At 48.9% G+C, this 20,764-nt stretch overlaps 1 protein-coding gene across 1 annotated transcript in view; it reads left to right on the top strand.

The window, feature by feature from the left end:
* KCNN3 (potassium calcium-activated channel subfamily N member 3) overlaps positions 1-20,764 on the top strand; it is a gene marked incomplete at its 5' end in the record, with an annotated part of 170,172 nt that overhangs the window by 139,327 nt on the left and 10,081 nt on the right. The window contains 2 exons of the mRNA XM_082615534.1: positions 6,530-6,671; positions 13,656-13,766. Of these exons, the coding sequence (XP_082471660.1) occupies positions 6,530-6,671; positions 13,656-13,766 (253 nt within the window). The remainder of the gene's footprint in view (positions 1-6,529; positions 6,672-13,655; positions 13,767-20,764) is intronic.

Genomic DNA, 20,764 nt, shown 5'->3' with positions numbered 1-20,764 from the left:
ACAGACATGAAATTCAGGATGTTGATGATCTCTGGGGGGACATGGGAGGCTGAGAATGGAGAAAATGCACAAGTGGTTTCAACAGGACAGTGAGTTCAGGAATGCTTACTTTTATGCTTTGTAACTTAATTTTATGTTATATATATTTGTGGTCTTTTTTTCTTAGGTTTAGTTTTGTGTTTGATATTATGGAAGTTATACCTGCATACATTTAGAGTCAATTGTTCTGTGGTATTTGCTGTCCTCCACCAGTTTTTCCCATTTATGCCTCCCCACGGGTAGTGCTTTTACCTTCTTTTGCTAATTAATTTTAACCTTTTCCTCCATGTCTCTTCATAACACACTATATTGCTACTTTTCAGTGCTTTGGTTTCGGCATCATCTATCCCCTTCCCACAGCGGAAGATGAGGATTTAGTTCCTTTTCCTCCCCTCCAACTCTTCCTGTCCCCCCATCCTCCTTTCATCATTATATCACGTTTTTGGTTAGATCAGTAATCGGTGTTTACATTACCCAGCCAACACTAATTTGACTCTATTCAGAGCTGAGCCTTGTAGTAAAGGATGATAGCTTTTCCTTCCCTGCATAACTTTTTGTTTCTCCTGGTTAATTACCATGTTTGTTCATTTGCTTAGTTTGCTGTGTATTTATCACTAACTCAATTCTAGACTCTGACAGTTGTCTAAATTTCTTCTCAGGATGTTCAGGCACTGCAGGTTTTCTATCAATTTCATCTTCTTGGAGAAATACCTTCCAGAGCTGTCTGACCTGCTCCAGTCTGGATGGGTTGCCCTCCATGCCTGGTGCGTGGCCGTCACCCAAGGACCTCCTGGTGCCATCACCCCAGGCCTCTCTCCTCTGTGGATCCCCAGTTTCCTCCATCTCAGGGCTTCCTCCTTCTGGGTTTACTCCTTTGTTCTGGTGACGCACACCCTCCTGTAGCTTCATGAGAAAGGGTGCAAAGGAGGCAAATCTTTGAGAGCCTTGGCTGGTTTGGAATTCTGGTTTGGAGATAATTTTCCTTCAGAATTTTGAAGCCTTTATTCCATGGCCTTCTAGCTTCCAGTGTTGCTGTGAAAAAGTCCAGAGTCACTCTGACTTCTGATTCTTGTGTTTGACCTCTCTCTCTGTCTCCCTGGAAGCTCCATAGCATCTTCTCTTTTCCCCCTGGTGTTCTAAAATTTCACAATAATGTGCCTTGCTGTGAGTCTCTTTCCATCCACTGTGCTGGGAACAGTGGGCCCTTAATCTAGAAACGTGTGTCCTTCCGCTCTGGGAAATTTTTTAATGGTGTCTTTTTTTTTTTTTTTTTTTTTGCGGTACGCGGGCCTCTCACTGCCATGGCCTCTCCCATTGTGGAGCACAGGCTCCGGGCGCGCAGGCTCAGCGGCCACGGCTCACAGGCCCAGCCGCTCCGCGGCACGTGGGATCCTCCCGGACCAGGGCACGAACCCGCGTCCCCTGCATCGGCAGGCGGACTCCCCACCACTGCGCCACCAGGGAAGCCCCTAATGGTGTCTTTAATGATTACTTCTTTCCTTCTTTTCCTTTTTTCTCCTCCTCCTTCTTTTTTTCCAGTTCTCTCTTTCTGAGACTCTCGGTATTTGAATTGGTAGATTGATTCACTAATTTTCTCGTATTTTCATCTCTTTCACTGTCTTTTGGGAAACTTCCTCAATTTATTTTCCAGACCCGTGGGAGGACTTTTTTGGTATAGCATGCCATTCTTGTCCCATGGGTCCAATATCTTGTTTTATCTCTCTTAAGATGTTAACTACAGGATTTGTTTCAAGAGTTCTTCTCTGTTAATGGTCAGTATTTGATCCAGAGTCTTTTTTCTTTGTTTGTTTAATTGACTGATTTGGTCTGTGTCTTTAATGTTTGAGACTTTCCTCAGATGTCTGGGGATTCCTGGTTGTCTGCTTATTTTTAAAAGCAGGAAACGAAAACTGTTAGTTGTAGAGGGATGTGAAGAGAGAGCAAAAGTAACATGTGTGTTTCATCTACCGTCTTTACCCAATTGTACAATCTTCCATATCTGTCATTTATTTCATAATAGTAAAAAGTGAAAAAAACCATAGTCCACACACGCTAATGATAAATTAATAACTATAATAACCCTAAAAAAAATACCTACACCTTTTCCTCCTTAGCCTTTAAGGAAAAACATGGGACTCTTTTCTCCAAAAAATTCTCTATTGCAAAAAATATCATGAGATTAGTATGTGAGTTTGTGACAAGTGTAAACCACTCTAAAATTGTGAATAGATTTGGAAACAATTTTTCCCTCCTCTCCACTCCCACAGTCCTGAATCACCAGCCCTGCTCTCTCACTCATCACTTCCTGCTTGGTGAGTTGCATGCGTGTCTTATCTCCATGATGATGCTCCAAGCCACGGGAGAGCAGGGTGCATGTCTGATTCATCTCCAGATCTTCAATAGCCCCTGTCAGAGGGGAGATCATCAAAGTCTGACAAACGATGAATGAATAACATCCTCAAGATCTGCTTCTCCTCTCCTCAGCACACATAGTTAGCACCAAGGGATTTTAAATGGTGAATGAAAAAGAAACCCACAAGAACATAAAGAGAATTTAGAGAAAAATAAAGCAGTAAATCAAACCTCAACTTTAAAAGAGAGACACATTACTGGTTGCTTTTATTTAATTCCACTTTGAGTTCTGATCTCTTTTCCTCGGAATCCACCCACATATGAATAGGATGGACCATGGTCCCGAGGGCAGCTGAGCAGCCCAGGAACTCTAGTTTAAGCAAAGAAAGGAGGACTTTAGAGACCCATGTCCACAGCAAAGCCAATAAGTCCACAGAAGATAGGCTGCAAATTAAGTCCAAACCCCATAGTTCAGCATTCAAGTCTCTCCATTGCTTCTCCTTGGGTACCTGCAAACTTTCTAGAGGTTCTCACTGTCTGGGGCCTGTCTTCTTTAATCAGTCTTACATGTAGCTGCTAGAAGAATCATTCTCAGATACCAAGTGTCTTGTGTCCCTTCTTTGTCCAAGAACTTAAAGTAGATTCCTTTCATCCCTTCATCAGATAGTTTTCCAGCCTAAATGCCAAGACATCTTTATCCTCATCCCCCTTTATCTTCATCCCCCCACTTCATCTTCATTCCCCCCTCCATCATCATCCCTCCCTCCATCTTCATCCCTCCCTCCATCTTCATCCCTCCCTCCATCTTCTTCCCTCCCTCCATCTTCATCCCTCCCTCCATCTTCATCCTCCCTCCATCTTCTTCCCTCCCTCCATCTTCATCCCTCCCTCCATCTTCATCCCTCCCTCCATCTTCTTCCCTCCCTGCTGGGACCCTCTACCCACTGCACTTGTAAATCCCTGCCACTGTATTTTTCTATAGATTGTTTCTCAGACTGATAACACATACCAATCTCAGCAATAATGGTAATTGCTGACACTTAGTGTGCACTTACTCTGGGCCGAGCACTGTGCTAATATTGCTGGTGAATTATTTTCCTTACTCCTCCCATCGGCAGATAAAGAAATTGGGTCACAGAGAGGTTAAGTCATTTGCCCACAGCCGTGGAGCTACTTAAGGTGGAGCTGGGGCTCAAAGCCAGGGAAACTGAGCCCGAGACCACAGGCTCGCCTCCTCTCTACCCACTGCCTCAACCTCACTGTCATCAGACCTGACCCAAGACCCCTTCCAGGAGATGACGACCCCGGCTGTACTCTACACATGTGTTTGCTTGTTGCTGGCTTGTGGCATGGAGCCATCTTTAACTCTTGCCCCGTCTGTGTCCCCACACTCAACCTGTCACTGAGTCTCGCTGCTTCACAGACTCCAGAGTCCATCCCTCCAGGGAAGGAATCCCTACCACTAACCCCAGCACAGGCCCTTAGAGCCAGGGTCACCACCATTCTTCCTGGCCAAAGAGAAGCAGGCTGTGAGTGGAGGGGACCACATCAGCCCAGGGGCCTTGCAGAGAGCCAGGGCTGTGGGGAATGGGATGGGGAGCGTGGCTGCCCATCCAAGGCCATGTCAGACCTGGGATGGAGCTGGTGTCCCGGGGCCGGGCAGGGCACACTCCCTCTTGGGGATCAGACCTGGGCACCAACAGCCTATGCTACTCCAGCGTGGCCAGATGAGCAGACACAGTGCAGCCCTGGGGACATGAGGCCAACTGGAAGGAGCAGGCAGCCAGGGTGCCAGCTGGGTAGCAACAGAGTATCACTGGGGAGCAAGCAAAGCAGGTGGGGGAGGGCAGGTAAGACAACCAGCAGAGCTTTGGGGAGGGATGTCTGCTTTTCAGATGTCGCCCCTAGAGTTCTGGGCATGCATGCCCTTGTGCAGACAGCTGTGAAAGGCTAAAGCCACCCTCCTCTAGTTGCTGGTAGAGGATTCAAGCTGGGGCTGGACGGCCCACCAACGATGTGCTTACCGGGATCTGCTTGGGCCAGGCTCAGGTGGGCCATGAAGGTTGCTGCCTGCACCTCCCTCCTGGCTTCGCGCATTTGCTTCCCACCTGACTACCCCACCCCTGTGCTGCATCTTTTTAATCAGTCTACTTACCACCTACAGACCACTCTTCCCAGTGGGCCGTGTCATCTTGTCATTCATCTGCTCAAGAACCAAGAATCATTTCCAAGGCCTCTGAGACCAGATCCAAACCTCTTATCCTGGAATTCAAGGCGTTCCAAAATCAGACCCTTGGTCTCCATAGCTACCTCATCACTTGCTACTGGAGCCCAGGTGCCCTCCTGTTGCTAAAACTTCCTCATCATTCCCCAAGTCACACAGCAGTCACTTCCATCTCCCTGATGCTGAGGGAATAGCGAAAAAGGCATGGGCTTTGCTTTGGTTACTTCCTGTGTGTTTCCAGGCAAGTCACTCAATGCCTCTGTGCTTCCAATTGCTTTACAGGATGTGAGAATCTGAGTGTTTGTACACAAAGTGCTAGCTAGCCACAGGGTAATGTGTATTGTGTGGCTCCTGCTAATACAGTGTGAGTCCATAAACGGTATCCGTCATAGAGTGCCCTTGGTGTTCCCCGCTTACGTGCCCTCCATCTCCTTTCTGACTAGCAGACTTCTGCCTCCTTTTACGCTGATCTCCAGATGTACCTGTATCTGCAGCCTTTCCAGCACACCTGACCTGGGGCGGGGGTTAAGGGTAAGAAAAGCAACATTTGTCAATTGCCCACTGGGCGCCACACCCTGTGGGTGGGGGTGTGGGGCTCAGGGAGAGCACTGGCAGTAGCAGCTAATACTTTCTGGTGGTCTCCTTGTACCAGACCCCATCCCAAGCACGTCATGTAAGCCTTGCTGGTAACTCAGTTCTGTAGATTAAGGTTCCTAAATGGCTTTCTGCTCTATCCAACCAGGATGGTTTGGTCTCCCTGGCCCCATCTCACCTTTCCCATCCAGTGGCCTCCAAGAGGCTGATGGGAAGAGTTTAATCAAGGAGTGATGTCAGGCTCATCCTGTTAGAGAACATTTTGAGAAAGGACCCGCCTTCATCTGCCCTGCCACCCCAGGTGCAGCCAGGCCCACCTGCTGCACTCAGGTTGGGCCCTGTCTTTTCATAAGGGCATTCCCTCTGCCTGGAACTGCCTTCCCCCGGCCGGCCTGGAAAACTCAAGCCTCTGACTAATCCTCCTACATTTGAGTCGAGGTCATTGCCCTTTCCCTCCTGTCCTCCAGGTGCCTCGTCCACTCACTTACTGACGCTTTCACAGATGTCTGCATCCTGGATGGACCCTTGCCCTGGGCTGAGAACCCTAAGGCAGGGGCTGTATCCTGTTCATCTTTCTATCTCAGTGCCTGGCACAGAGCCTGGCCCACAGTGGGCCTTGGTGTTTGGGGATGAAGGGAGGGAGGAAAAGGATGGGGTGGAATGGGTATCCGGCAGAGGGAATGGTGGTGATACATTTCCAGCTGGTTACTCCCAGGGCGGGACAGCCACGAGCCTCCATCCAGCTCAGAAGAGGAGGCCATGGCTCCGTGGAGGCTCCAGAGCCTCCCCTGGAAACAGCTCCAAGAGAGCCCCGGCTACGGCAGCCTCCCTCCAGACACCTGGGAGGTGCCAGTCTTTGGGCTCCATCAGCCTTCTTAGGGGAAATTGCTAAATGCGTTTGGTGATTTTTTTTTGACATTCTCCTTGTTCGGGAGCTTGTGATTTCAGATTAATCACATCCACATACATTTAGACTGTCAGCTTGGAAGGGAAAATCTAAATTTTGTTACTGCATGATTTCATCCAGAGGTATTTTACTGAAAGGACGTCTATGATATGGTGCAAATCATGACAAAACATTTTACCGCTGGGACCAAGCTCGTGGTGGGGGGTTGGGGGAATGGACGGAGAACTGTAGGCAGGATCTGGGTGGGCAGAGTTGCGGCAGCTTCAGTCTCCTGAAGAGATCCGTGTGCCACCATCGCTGCTGTCTCCATCTCAGCAAAATGTCACATTTCCTTCTTTGTCCAGGTTTACCCAGAGCCTTTACTCCCGGGAATGGCAGTTCCACTAACTAACTCCTGTCTTCCCCCCCGGCAGGTACCATGACCAGCAGGACGTAACTAGTAACTTTCTGGGTGCCATGTGGCTCATCTCTATCACATTCCTTTCCATTGGTTATGGGGATATGGTGCCCCACACATACTGTGGGAAAGGTGTCTGTCTTCTCACGGGCATCATGGTGAGTACCTGCCTCGGACAGTTACCCTTCCCCACCCACCGAATGCTGCTAGGAGCAGCGCCTTTATGGTGGGTGCAGGGGGCCCTCCTCATCCGGGCATGGGGCCAGCTGCTAGTTAACAGGCCAGCATGCGTGTCCCTGCACGTAGAAAGGCAGATGTGATATCTGCGTGGCTGCTCACTGTTTCATTTCCTTGTCTAAGATAGGACTATGTCCCGGTTGCTGACATCTAATGGCCTCTTCATAGCCCCCCAGAAACGGGCCGAGTGAAGCTGGCCATGGGTCTTACCCTCTGCTCCCATCCACCAGCCCCGGTGAGCATTAGGGCTTGCAGTTCATTGTCCTCTTTCCTATCGCCTGGGCCCCGCAGACCTTGGTACCACATCTGATAGAGTATAGCTAGAACTCACTGAGCCGGCCATGAGAGACCCGTGTCCTAGACTGGGTTGGCCACTGCTTTGGTCTTGGTTTGATGACATGGCCCTGGGCCAACTCTTGGCCTCTGCATCCAAATGTTGAGGTGCCAGGTTCTGAGTGCCAGTTCCCTCCCAGTGTTGGCACCCGGCTATCCTGTGACTGCATCCCCATCTCTCCCCAGGTGTCCAGCAGCTGTGCTGCCTCCTTTCAAAGTGTATATTCCTCCCACCCATCACCCTGCCATCCCCCACCCCTACACACACTTGTGCCCATCACACGGCCACACAGCACGGAGTTTGAGAGAGATGTGGGTAGGGAGTCGGACCAGAGTCTGAGTCCCCGTTGCTCGCTGCAGCGCTGGACCCTCCTACTCTCCAGCCCCACAGCCGCAGTGCTCTGACCCCATGACCTCACTGTGGACTCCAGGCAGGGCACTTGGCCTGTTGCACCTCAGCATGCTCGAGTACAAAGGGCGGATGGGAGGCCTGCTCTGCCCTCCTCCCTGGCTGGTGATGGGGATAAACTGCAATGCTTTATGTTCACGCACTCCGTCAGCAACAAGGAGCTGCGCCACCCTCGGTGCTGGCGAGTCCTCGGCGTCCCTGCCGCCACTACTCCTTCACTGGCCGGAGGTGAGGGCTCCTCACCTTGCTGTGCTTTCTGGCCAGGACAGGCAGCCCTGCCCTTTGACCTCCTTCCCAGAACCCCAGAGTACAGAGTAAACACACCAGGTCCTCTTTTCAGAAGAGGAAGCTGAGGGTCAGAGAAGGAGCGGGCAGCTAAGCCTGGGTGTCGTGGGGGTGACGGTGGACAGGAGGCCTGTGACTTGGTCCTGGGTCTCCGTGGTTGGTTACGGCAGCCCTCCCCAGGGAGCCCTCTCTGCACACCCCCCCCCATCCTCAAAATCCTTCCAGGGCTCCCTCAGATTTCAGTCATCACCCCCACTTCTCCAGGAGGACACAAAAGACCCTCCTTCTGAAAGGGAAGTGACGCCTTTCTGCAGTGGGAAGGGGGTTAAGCCCTCGCCAGCCTGGTGGCCTCCTGGGACTGATCTCAGTGACAAGGCAGCTCAGAGCAGCAGAGGCCATAGGGTCAGAGGCCTGGGGCCGTGGGGCTGGTGAGCAGGAGGGGTCCAGTGCTGCCATGTCACGACTGGACACCGTCCTCTCCCCTTTGGACTGAAATCCAGAGCCGGTGCATATTAGCAGGTCCTGGGCAACAGTTAATGAGAAAAGGCTTAGCGCTGGGGTTGGGATAAATCACGGGTAAGTGTAAGCCCTCAGAACAAATACCTCCCATGGGTTAGTAGGAGTCTATCTGGCACAGCTCCAGCTGTCACCAGGAAACCAAGGAATGATTCTTCCTTCCAGAAGGGAATGAAATGTTGCCCGAAGGCCAAAGCTTTCCTGTCTCAGAGCCGCTCGTGGGGTGCAAGCACCAGCTCTCAGCCAGTCCCGCACGGAGCCAGGCTGCCAATAGGTGGATGGCCCTGCTGGGAGCCTCCGTTATTTTTAAATACAAGCCATTTGCCCTCTCAGCACGGAGCTGTGCCCCATCCAAGAAGCAGCCCCATAGCCACCATTTCCCTGGTTCCCTCACTCCTGCATCTCCGGGCTTCTGCTCTGGCATGGCTAGGGGGTGGGTGAGCAGGACCCCTGGGCCCCTCCCTGACTTCTCCTGGTGTGTGGTCTTCAGCACCCGCTTTTGCTCCTGGGGCTGTAGCAGCTCCTTGGAAAGGAGTGTTTGTTCCTTGTGGAGAGAGGAGTGATCAAAGTGGAAAGAACAAACAAGTGAGGAGGAACTGATACCCACCCCCCATATTAAAAATACAGCACATGCCTTTTATCTTCTCCTTTTGCACAAAACCTGCTGCGTAAATATATACCTATCTATAACAGAGACAGGGAGCTCCCCTCCTCTCATTGTCAGTGTGTTTACCCAAATTAAAATCAGCTGCCTCCCTCTGGGGTCTGACAGTGAGGAACCCTGGTGGCATTTTTACTAACAAATGTGACTTTTCCAGCTGAGTCACTCCTTTCCAGGGTTTCGCATGGCTGAGAATCCCTTCCTCCCCTCTCCCAGCCTCCCAACACTTTGTACATCTCCTGATTATTATTGAAAGTGCCTTTACTAAAGGTAGGGCTTCCTGTTTGGTTACCATGGACACCATGCAGGCCAAGGCAAGGCCTGCTCGGGAAGGGAAAGGAAGAATTTGTGTGTGCGGGCTGTAAATAATCTTAATCATTGTTTTCTCTTGGCAATCCCAGTAACGGTGTAATTATCAACCATTAAGCAGGGTATATAATTGTCTGAACAACTTGACATTGTTGGCACAGACCTGGTGTGTTTGAGAGATTTCATCCACAAAAGCAGGTATCTCAAAGTGCATCATCTTTCCATAAAGAATTTTATGATGACAGTTACAAGGTAGAGAGAAAGCTGGCAATATTTAGTACCAGAATGGGCCTTTGAAGGCTTTTTGGTTCTGCAGGCATCTGGAAGACTTTTGGGGCCCCCAAGACTCCTTGGTAGGAATCCCATTTCAATACAGCCAGTTTCTAAAGCTGGACTCACTCTGTGGACCCTTCATGAGTTAGGGACAAATAGACAAAAGCTTCCAGGATATCTGTGGGGGTCACTGAGCTTTTCCCCGAGGCTTCATGAGAGAGGCTTCTTTGAACTGCAAAAGGAAAGGGATGATGAAGTAAAAGGTAGCACAAATTGAGTCATCTGGGGAGGAGGGAAAAAGAGGGCTCAGTAAGACATCTGCTTAATGTCAGTTTTAGAAGATGAGCTTCTCCCTGAAACACCTTGGTTTCAGACCAATTGATGTTATTTTAGCTGTTACATGGTATCTGTTGCAGAAACAGAATCCAACTGTAAATCCTCCAGGCTTCCCTCCTCCATTTGTCATTTTCATTTATGTTTTATTTTATTTTATTTTTTGCTTCTTTAGTTAAGTACACCTCATACTTTTCCCCTTGGGATACTTGTTTTTTGAGACTCTAAGGTTTTCCAGCTGGAAAATGTTTCTTGGAAACAAGGAGGAGGAGGACCAGAGTGGAGGAGACTGGGTCTCTGATTTGGGTCCAGACCTATGGACGAGTTAGGCATGCTGACCCCAGGCCAACCGCTCCTCTCTCTGTTCACTCCTGTACTCCTGCTCACCACGTACCTTGCCAAGTACGACCTCATTAGAGGTGAACCCTCTCCCCTCCCACAGCCCTCCCATGGAAATAGCGTTAGACAGAGAAGACCCAGGGAATTCAGCTGGTGTCAACAAGGATTCAGGACTTGGCACCTCTGAAGGCAAAAGTCTGAGTCATGGATTTGCTCCACAGTCTGACCCCATGGAAGTCATCCTAGCAGCTGCTTACCCTCTTCTGTCCCACTCCGATCTCTCCTCACATGGCCCCCCTGCACACCAACCATTTCTGAGATTCCACACGAGGACAGCTAGGACAGCAGGAGCTCTCACACACCCAAATGAGCCAAGCCCTTGGCAATCTGTCTCTTAAAACCAACCCGCATCCCTGCCGTATCACACAAGCATTCCCAAACTGCTAACAGGGCCCTGTCAGGCTGACAAACTCAGCTAAGTAAAAAGGCCCAAAAGGAACATAGGTGATCATTATACCACTTGAAAGGTGAATACAACAGGAGGGAGGGGGAATCCCATAGTACTTCCTTTATTTCCTCTAAAGAGCCAAAGTTGACCATTAACTTCTGACTCAAGTCTTAGGCTCCTTGTTTTTCCTGCCTTCCACTCAATTCCCATCAGCCCATCCTTTTTTCCTATTCGTCTGCTTCTTCCTTTCCACTTCCCCTGTCTGTCCCATGCTGTTGTGGAGGCAGCACAACTTGTTCCCTGTCTCAGTCTCTGCTCCAGCTCTATATCTCTCTGCATCTCCCCTCTCCCCTTCCCTTCCCTTCCCTTCCCTCCCCCACTCTTCTCTCTCTCTCTCTCTCTCTCTCTCTCTCTCTCTCTCTCTCTCACACACACACACACACACACACACACACACACACACACTGGAGAGGATCAGTTTGCATTTCAGCACCCTGAACACCACTTTCTGAAGGTTGCTGACGTCTGACCCCATCTTTACAAGGTTGCCTCTTAATGGGAATGACCAGATTAGGCTTCATTATTGGCTACTTCCCTAATTCAGCCAGATGATGGATTTTCTAAAAGAAAAGTTGAGAGTATCCACTGCTATTTATTCAAGTTAGAATCAGGGGTTAAGAACCAAGCATCCTTCAGAGAAATATCCATAGGAGAGCCTTGACATCTTTAAGTTGAAAGAAACTGGGAAATGTCATCTAGCCCAGCCTCCTGCCTCCACGCAGAAATGAATCTTAATCATATAAGATAGATGGTTCCTTAGTTAGAACACTCTAGCTTCTCATTAGAACCCTTCTGCATTCAGCAGCCTAGGTTGTGAGCCATAGCAAGAACCATGGAGCAATCCTTCTAGACCCTGGAACTTCGGGATTGTGGAAGGTTGATTGTTTTAATGAAACCTCCAAAGTGGCGTGGTGAGCAGGGAGACTCCTTCAGGCTAATTCTGCCCCCAGCTTTCAGGAGTGATTTAAGCAGAGTTTCCCTGGACCCAGGGTAATGAGGAAGCCTGGAGCCTAGGAAGAACCCTCTCCATCTGATGTTCCATTTTTAACACAGTGATATATCCCTTTTTTGGGCGTTCAGCCCAAAGTTCTTTTGTAGCTCCATACAAAAGAGAGGGATTATATACTCGGTCTGCTTGATGGGAAATGGAGCACACATCTTCCCTCTAGAACAGCTTCTTTTTAAGCTATTTTTTGCTTTTAGAGGCCTGGCTCAATTGATGACACCTACAGACCAGGCTGTCCAACTGCCCATACATATCCTTTGAAAACTGGGCACAGTCTCCTGAAAGTCACAGATGCCAAGAAAACAGGGCCGTCCCTGAACAAGAAAGGAAAATGAGGTCAGAAAAGGAAAGTTCACACAGGCTCCTTTCTTTTCAGTTTGTTGTGCTAGAAATGGGTGGCTGACCAAGTGTACCGAGAAACATGAGATTGTTTTCATGGGAACCCTTGTAAAAAGCTAGGGGAAAGCGTTGCCAACCTCACCTGTGCCAAAACCTTGCACCGACCAACCTTTGCCAACCTGTGGCAAAGGAAAGAGATTATGAAGGAGAGAGTAGGGGATTGATCTACCATATGCATTCCGCCCAACTCTGGTGCAGATTATAGTACCTTTGAAAACAGTCTTTAAGGTTTCCTATGCATTCCGTTAAACTGGGTGAGCCCTAAATGTTATTGATGGATTCCTTCAATCCTAGGACCTCAGTTGCTAAACTGAGCTCTGTGGCAACTATAATTACTGTTTGGCGTCTAGAGGCTCAGACTGCTGACTTTTCTGAGCTTATTGTCTCTTTCCGTGAGTGGAGGTCAGGATGGTGCAGGGTCTCACGTGCAGGAAGAGGGTGATGGTCAACAAGGGGCGTGTGCTCTCTTCCAAGAACCAGGCAAGGGTGGGGCTGTCATCTGCTGCCTGCAGGAGAAGCAGGGCAGGAGCAGTTCTCTCTTGATCCCCCCCACCGCCAGGTCAAGATGCACAGCAAAGAGGACTTCAAAGTCCTTTGGAAGAATGTTGGGATGAGCCCATTTCTGCTCATTTCTCAGACAGTCAAGCAGGCGCCCAGAGGATTAGGAGAGAGAAAGTGAGTCCTGAGGAACTGGCCTCTTTTGCTCACTCTCCCTGGGCTTCCCTGGAATGGACCTTCCAGAGCAGAATAAGAACGCTGGTCTGGAGAATACTGAGCGCCTTCTGCGGGTTCCCTTAAAATCCTGATTTGAGGCAGGTGTGTTGCTATCGTCTTTTAAATCTCTGAAAGATGGTGAATTCATGAGCCTCCTGGTGAAAGCAAGAAGGAACTGAATTTCTTGTGCTGAGTCATAGGCTGGACCTCCAGTAAAAAAGACCCAGCTGGGAGCAAGCTCAGTCACTGAGTACACAGACTCATGCCAACCAGTGTAGCCCTGGGAAGCAGTCTTGGTGGGGTGATGCTTTGCCTCTTCGTTAGATTATTTTCAGGAAAACTCTCCACCACCAACAGGTGATCCATCCAGACTGCACGGCTTTCTTTCCTCCTGGCCCCCTGCTCTGGAGCTGGCGGTGGGGCTGGGATATGCATGAGGGAGGGGGAGGAGCTTGTGTGGATTTTCTGTCTTCCCTGCACACCCTGGCAGGTGACCAAGTGATTGTTCGGTGTTTTAAATTCCCCCAAGCCTCAGCCCCATCCAGTCTCCTGCTCCATGAAGAAGTGGCCAGGTTTATGAAGGCTCAGTCTCCCAGAGGTCAGCTCTGCAGCTAAGCCAAGAGCACTGCAGACCCCTTCATGGGTGCGGGAATCAGGGCCCTGATGGGTTTTGTGGCTTGGCCTTGTCCAGCCAGAGTTCAAGTCCCCACTCCACTCCTGGAGACCCCATCGTGGGCCCGGGGCATGTGGAGTCTTCCGCCTGACCCCTGCCTCTTAATGATGTGCTCTCTCCTCTGGTCCTCTTGTTGTCCCCTCACAGGGTGCGGGCTGTACTGCCCTGGTGGTGGCCGTGGTGGCCCGAAAGCTGGAACTCACCAAAGCAGAGAAGCACGTTCACAACTTCATGATGGACACTCAGCTCACCAAACGGGTAAAACGCCACTGTCCACGTCTTAACGGGGGACTTAAGACCAACATGGGAGCCAGTCAGAAAGTAGCCACAGTGGGTTAGGGCTACACCTTTCAGTGGAGGGTGGAGGGAGCCCCAGACACATGCCAACAGCCAGCGCAAAATGGGCACCATGTCCCAAAGCTGAAGGCTCCTGTCTTCTCTTAAATCACTGTGCATGGTTCAGGCAACCAAATAACTTTCCTGATAATTAAATCTATAGCATACAATGATGTAACCCGCCCCCCTTACCTAATGGTACCGAGTAAATCACCCAGCACGAGGTGTTTTTGCTTATGCTTAAATATTTTCATGATTCTCATTAGGAAGGGCAGTAGAAAGTCTTAAAAACAATATTGGGAATGTATCTAAATCCAACCCTTAAAAAAAAATCATTACAGACAATCACTCCTAAATAACGTTCATCAAAATGTCATCATCCAATGTTCCCCCTTTTTGGGTTTTCCAAATAATGTTTCTCCCTTGTAACGTCATGAAAGTGGGTAAGGAGGGTGAAAAACTGAATATAAGCAGGAATGGGGAGATCATGTAGCAGCTCAAAGTCTGACACCCCACTGAATTGTCAGAGAAGAAAAGGCCCATTTAGAAGAGACAGAAACGCGCCTTCCAGGATAACAGCAGGCCAAATGAGCGAGGCAGAAGCTGTTTATTTAATGACAGCTTTTATGGAAAATTCTTTAGAGCTGCAGGCTGAACGAAGGTCAGTAATATGATTTCCTGCAAAACTCTCCTCTTTCCGAAATGAGAGCGAAGCAAAACCCTGTGCTGGGGTCTTGGCCGCTCTCACAATTTTCTCATTTAGGATTAAAGTGGGTTAGGAGACCCCTGAGCAACGAGATTTCGATGGGGGTCTTTGAAAGCTGGAGAAAATATTCAGTGATGAATGTTGCAGCACGGTAAAAATGTGTTCTAAATAGAGACAAAGGCAGGAAGGGAGAACAAAAAGAGAGGGAGAGTGACAAAGGGTGAGCGCGCTCACGCAGAGGGAGGCGCGGGGGAATGGGAAGTTGCCAAGGCCTCTCCAGTTTCTCAGCAGAATTATTTATGGTGTTTGATTGTTTGGTCTTTGATTACATGTACTGGATTCTTTAAAGAGCCTCCATAGATGTGAAAAAGAAGGGGTACAGGCAAATAGTCTTCTGTCGCTGCCATACAGATGGTTGTATATGGTACATCCTGGCACTGAGCTGTCCGTGGTACAAGAGAAAACATGATTTGTATCATCAAGATGGCAGAATGGAGGACCATACCCGTGGGTAGGCCAGCTGGGTTCCACCCAGAGCCCTGTAACCTAGCTGCTTTCCTTCAGCCCCCTAGTAAGCATGTAGAAGTCATGCTAAGCATTGAGCAAATTACCAAAGTTGCCTCTATTCTCCTGGAACAATTTGGTGCAGGAGTCAGGGGCAAGGGAGTCTAGCCTCCAAAACCTTCTCAGAAGCTGTTTCTTAGAGCAGAGACATTAACAGCCTCTCTGTTTATTCAATTTGCTTTTTGAAACCAAGGATATACTTTGTATATCATGTTATTCCTTTGTCCTCTCCATTTTTCACTCTGTGAATCAGACATTAGAGGAAAATAAAGCCGAGGAAAGCCAGCTCCCTCACATGACAGGAAAATAAACATTTTTTCTGCAATATAATTGTACAAGGAGATGAAATTGTGGTTGCTAATTTCAAGCTTTCAAGAATAATTCTCTAAAATCCTCCTCAAGTCTACTTACTTTTTGAAAAGTGGGACTGAAAATCAAATCAACAAATATTTATTGCCCATCTATGAGTACAAGGCATCTTTTTATCAAACAACATCTCACTTTTCTGAGAACACTTAAATCTGTTGAAATGTCCCTTTAATATCTAATATCTTTTCCCAGAGAAACAAACAACACGAAAGGAGTGGCTCTTACAGAGAGAGGATTCTCAAAGCTGGCAAGACTGGAAAGGTTCTTTTACCTAACCTTGATCGAAAGGAAGCTGGCTGTGAGCTTGGCCTGCTCTGGTTTCAGCTCCCCTTGACCTGGTCTCAGAGAAGCCCACCTTTCTTCCCCTGGCGAGGCCTCATCCATCCTCTGTCCTCTCCAGGGGGCCCGCTGTGTCCAGCAGGAGTGGCTCATGGGTCAAACAGAATTCACAGTGAATTCACACTGAATTCTCAGTGAATTCGCAGAGAAAGATCCGGTCTTTGGAGGAGCTGATTGGGACATAATTGCAAACCTCTGAAGAGTGGACAATTAATAGATTTAACAGAGAAAAGCCATCTCTTACAATACATGCAATCTTTATTCTTCAAACCTCTAAGCAGAAAAAACAAAAACGAGGAATTGTAACCTATTAATCATAAAAATACTCAGATGGTTCTAGTCTTTATTTACTCTGCCTGTCTTGCTGTAAAGGCTTCAGCCCAGACTTTTCCACTAGAGTCACACTGTTTTTCTTCATTTATTTGCCAGGGAGGCGGGGGCAGGTGCAGCGGTGGTCTGATGGCACAGGGTCGGAACTCAGTTTCTGGTTTTCCTGATTCCCGTGGCTTTTCTACTCTCACTTGTATAACTTGTCAACCCTGGTGGCAACGTCATTTCTGTATTTAATGCAATCAGATCTTCCCACACTGACTTTGCAGTGTTACTGCCATTGTTAATCTAGAATTATAATTTATTGCTAACCTCTGGGCTACTAGGTAATATGTATGTAAATGACACACAGAGAGACTATAAAAACGATACTAGATCCCCACCTTTTCTCCCACTCAATGCAACACATCCCCCTGTCGCTGTTTTAGGTAACGAAACACACCCATCACAGCTGGATGGCACTCCCTGTGTTCTGGGGACACCAAGATGAGTAAGAGATGGTACCTGCCCTCATACTTACTGCCTGTCCTCAAAGAGCACCTCTCCTTTCTAAAGAGCAAGGTAGCTGCCCATGGACACACTTGACTTCAGAGGCACCATGGACAGGAGACGTTCTGTTTGCCACGCCTCCTCTCCACATCAAACCTGCAGAAACCTCTGCGGTGTGTGCCACTGGCTGAGGATTTTGTCTCCTTATCCTTGCCACGATGGGTTCCTGCCTCAAATACTTCATCCAAGTACATTTCCCCATGAAATCAATGAGTAAGACCAAAACCAAACCCATATCTTCCCTACACTAGTGCCTTCTCCTGCCTTCCCTGTTAATGACATCATCGTTCTTCCAGTCTCCAGGCCTGAAAGCTTAGCAGCATCTCTGACTCCTCTCTGCCCTGGTCCCCACAGGGGTCCGAGCAGCTTTGGAGTCTGATTCCACCAGGCCACACCAGCCTCTCCAGGTCCTCTGCCCACCATACTCAAAGCCACCATCTCAGTCATGTACCATCTCAGTTGCTTGCTACCTTCTCATCTCACCTGGTCCTCCCTTACCCAAGCCATCCTGTACTTTGCTTCCTTGTGACTCTCCTTAGACTCTGAGACTTAGCTCTGAACATATCACCAACCTGCTCAAAAACCTTTAATAACCCCCCAAAACCTACTGATCCACTGATAAAAAAGACTTTTCTTTATTTTTTATTTTTTTAAATAGGGGCTAATTTTTTTAAATTTTACTTATTTATTTTTTTGAATGCATTGGGTCTTGGTTGCTGAGCACAGGCTTTCTCTAGCTGCGGCGAGCGGGGACTACTCTTCGTTGCGGTGTGCGGGCTTCTCATTGCGGTGGCTTCTCTTGTAGCGGAGCACGGGCTCTTGGTGCCTGGGCTTCAGTAGTTGTGGCACATGGGCTCAGTAGTTGTGGCTTGCGGGCTCTAGAGCACAGGCTCAATAGTTGCGGCGCCCGGGCTTAGTTGCTCTGCGGCACGTGGGATCTTCCCAGGCCAGGGCTCGAACCTGTGTTCCCTGCACTGGCAGGCGGATTCTTAACCACTGAGCCACCAGGGAAGTCCCGAAAACTTTTCTTTAATTATGAGCGTGTGTCAAAGTTTTATCACAATCCTGCTGGGGGAAAAATTGTTTTTTTTTTTCCAGCAGGCTAATTGAAAGGTTTACTCATAGTAGGGGTCTTTTATAGGAAAAGACAATGGTAGTCATTGTTGTACAGGGTACAGAAAGCCTGGCTAAAGGACACAGACTCCTGACTGACAGCTGGTAGGGCCCATGAGTGGATTCCCAGAACAGGTCTTAGTCTTTTAAAAATTTATCAGATAATCAATTGAGCAGTTATCAAGAATGCTAATTCTCCCCAGAAGGGGATTATAAATTATATCACCCACTAAAGTTCTGTCCCAGACAGACTGGGTACAGTTTTCTTTAACAATAGTCATAGGAACATGGAGCTTTTGAGCTGGAAGCGTTCTTAGGGATGAGGCTCTCAGGCCCAGAGATGGGCAAGTGTGGGCCCCCAGCCATATGCAGTGAGCTGGGTCCCAGCCAGGGCTGCCATTTGTTCTCAGGCTGGCAGGCAGCTCTCCAGCCATAACCCAATGGGTTTCCCAGAACAGCCAGTTCCTTGGAACTCAGAATGGTGGTTAGGGTCCCAGGTCTGCTGGAGAGAAAAGCCAGTTTACCTCCAAACTAGCTGAGCATCACATTAATAGCATTATGGAATTAGCCGTGGTTCATTACTGGGCTGCTGTAGGGAAAGCCTGCAGACTCCGACTTTGAACCACAGAAGTACATCCCTCCACGCTCCCTGTCCCAGTGTCCTGCCAGCCACAGGGGTGGAGCCCCCGTTTCTAAGTGTTCGGTGAGGGCTTCTGGGTAAGGCGGGCAGAGAAGCCTGAGAAGGGAGTGTGGAATAGGATGGGGGAGAAAGAAGAGTGGGTATGAGGGGGGAGATGAAAGAGATGGCAGTGTCAGGAAGCCAGCAGGAAGTGTGTGTGGGTGAGCGTGAGGGAAGTGAGGGGCTGGTGGATGGAGAAGAGGGGACCCCCTGGTTATAATGGACACCTTCAGTCAGGTGTCTGAAGACGGGCCTGACCTGAGGGCTCTCAGATTGCGATTTTATCATCCCTTTAGATTTATTCATCTAAATTCAACCCCTGGAACTTCTTGAAGTTGTCTAAGTTACACCCACTTGCCAGGCCTGATCTGCCCTCCTCTCCAACTGCCCTCTCCCTGGGAGGGAGTCCTGGCAGCATGGAGGGCATGCTATGTCTTTCCCAGGGGCCCATCAGTAGGGCTCCTGGAATTTCTCTCCCAGGGCTCCCTGTGGCTGTTGGGAGCACGGGGGGAGGTGAAGAAGGGTGCCCCTCGTCTGCCCCACACGTTCCTCCTGCACCAGCCTACACGAAGTCTGGAGAGGCAGGTTACCCCAGCAGAGAGGCAGCCAGAGCAAGTCGTTGACATGGCTAATACGGCCAAGAGCTCAAGGAACAGACATGTGTGTTCTGTTTTATGTTTTCTTTTGCTGGAGGTGGGGGAAGAAGCTGACATTTGTTGGGGGAAAGGAACATCAGTAAAACTACTGTGTACTGAGGTACGGTGCAGCCAGGCTGTGTGCTAAGTGTTTCATTGAATCAACACCACAATCCCATTTCACAGATTGGGAGAACTTGCATCACTCTGTAGCACCCTACTGTGCTGTAGTTTTCTCTGAAGCACTTATTACCTGACACTATATTACACAGGGCATGCTGTCCCCATAGGATTAGAAGCTCCTTGAGGGCAGAAATGTTATTGGTTTGTGCATCCCAGTTTTCTTACTTCCTAAACAGTATCTGCCCCATTGTAAGGGCTCAGTAAATGTTTTGGGAAGGAATGAATATGAAAATTGAGTCTCAGAGAGGTTCCGCAACGGTCCAAGGTAGAGATGATCATTCATTCCCTTGTGAGGTTTTCTGAGGGCTAGCGGAACAATGTAAACAGAAAGTGTTTAGCATAGAGCCTGGCACAGAGTAAGCACTCCGTGAATGTTAGCTGTCAGTATTATATGCAAGATCTTAGTTGGATGACTTTCTTGCCTGGGCTAATGAATCTTAGAGCCCTCCCTGAAGGACATAGGTCACTGAGCCAATTCTCTGGCCACCATCAGAGTGAAAGCATACAATTCTTGGGAGAGAATGAATGGGCCCAAAGAAAACAATTAGCTCACGTGCTTAGGGGTTTGGGGGACGAAACAGCCAGTCTTCCATGCACAAACGGCCCTCTTCTAACCGTCCCTGAGCCTGTCGGATCATGGCCAACCTTACCCAGTCCTTCCCAGTTCCCTGACCCACCCACTCCCACCCTCACCCTCAAGCGCATCTTTTGGCCTTGGTGCCCCGCCCACTAGGAGAGCTCAGTGGGTACCCAAGTCCCCATCAGGGAGTGGTGCTTGGAAGCCCTATGGAAGCTCAGTGAATCCCAGGAGGGGCACACAGCCTCAACTGCCTCCCACCCCGGCGATGCTTAAAACAATCAGCCAGGTGAATTGGAGGGAGAACCTGGTCGCAATAGCATTTACTGTCGACGTGGGAAAGCACAATGCAGTTAAAAGCCTATTTCTTTTTCTCTTGCATTTTTTTTTTACATCTTTATTGGAGTATAATTGCTTTACAATGGTGTGTTAGTTTCTGCTTTATAACAAAGTGAATCAGTTATACATATACATATCTTCCCATATCTCTTCCCTCTTGCGTCTCCCTCCGTCCCACACTCCCTATCCCACCCCTCTAGGTGGTCACAAAGCACAGAGCTGATCTCCCCCTGTGCTATGCGGCTGCTTCCCACTAGCTATCTACATTACGTTTGGTAGTGTATATATGTCCATGCCACTCTCTCGCTTTGTCACAGCTTACCCTTGCCCCTCCCCATATCCTCAAGTCCATTCTCTAGTAGGTCTGTGTCTTTATTCCTGTCTTACCCCTAGGTTCTTCATGACATTGTTTTTCTTAAATTCCATATATATGTGTTAGCATACGGTATTTGTCTTTGTCTTTCTGACTTACTTCACTCTGTATGACAGACTCTAGGTCCATCCACCTCATTACAAATAGCTCAATTTCGTTTCTTT

Source organism: Mesoplodon mirus, assembly GCF_964341445.2.
Source record: "Mesoplodon mirus genome assembly, chromosome: 3".
NCBI classification, from domain to species: domain Eukaryota; kingdom Metazoa; phylum Chordata; class Mammalia; order Artiodactyla; family Ziphiidae; genus Mesoplodon; species Mesoplodon mirus.
The sequence above is the reverse complement of the archived record's forward strand: the minus strand, read 5'-3'. Positions and strand labels throughout refer to the sequence as shown.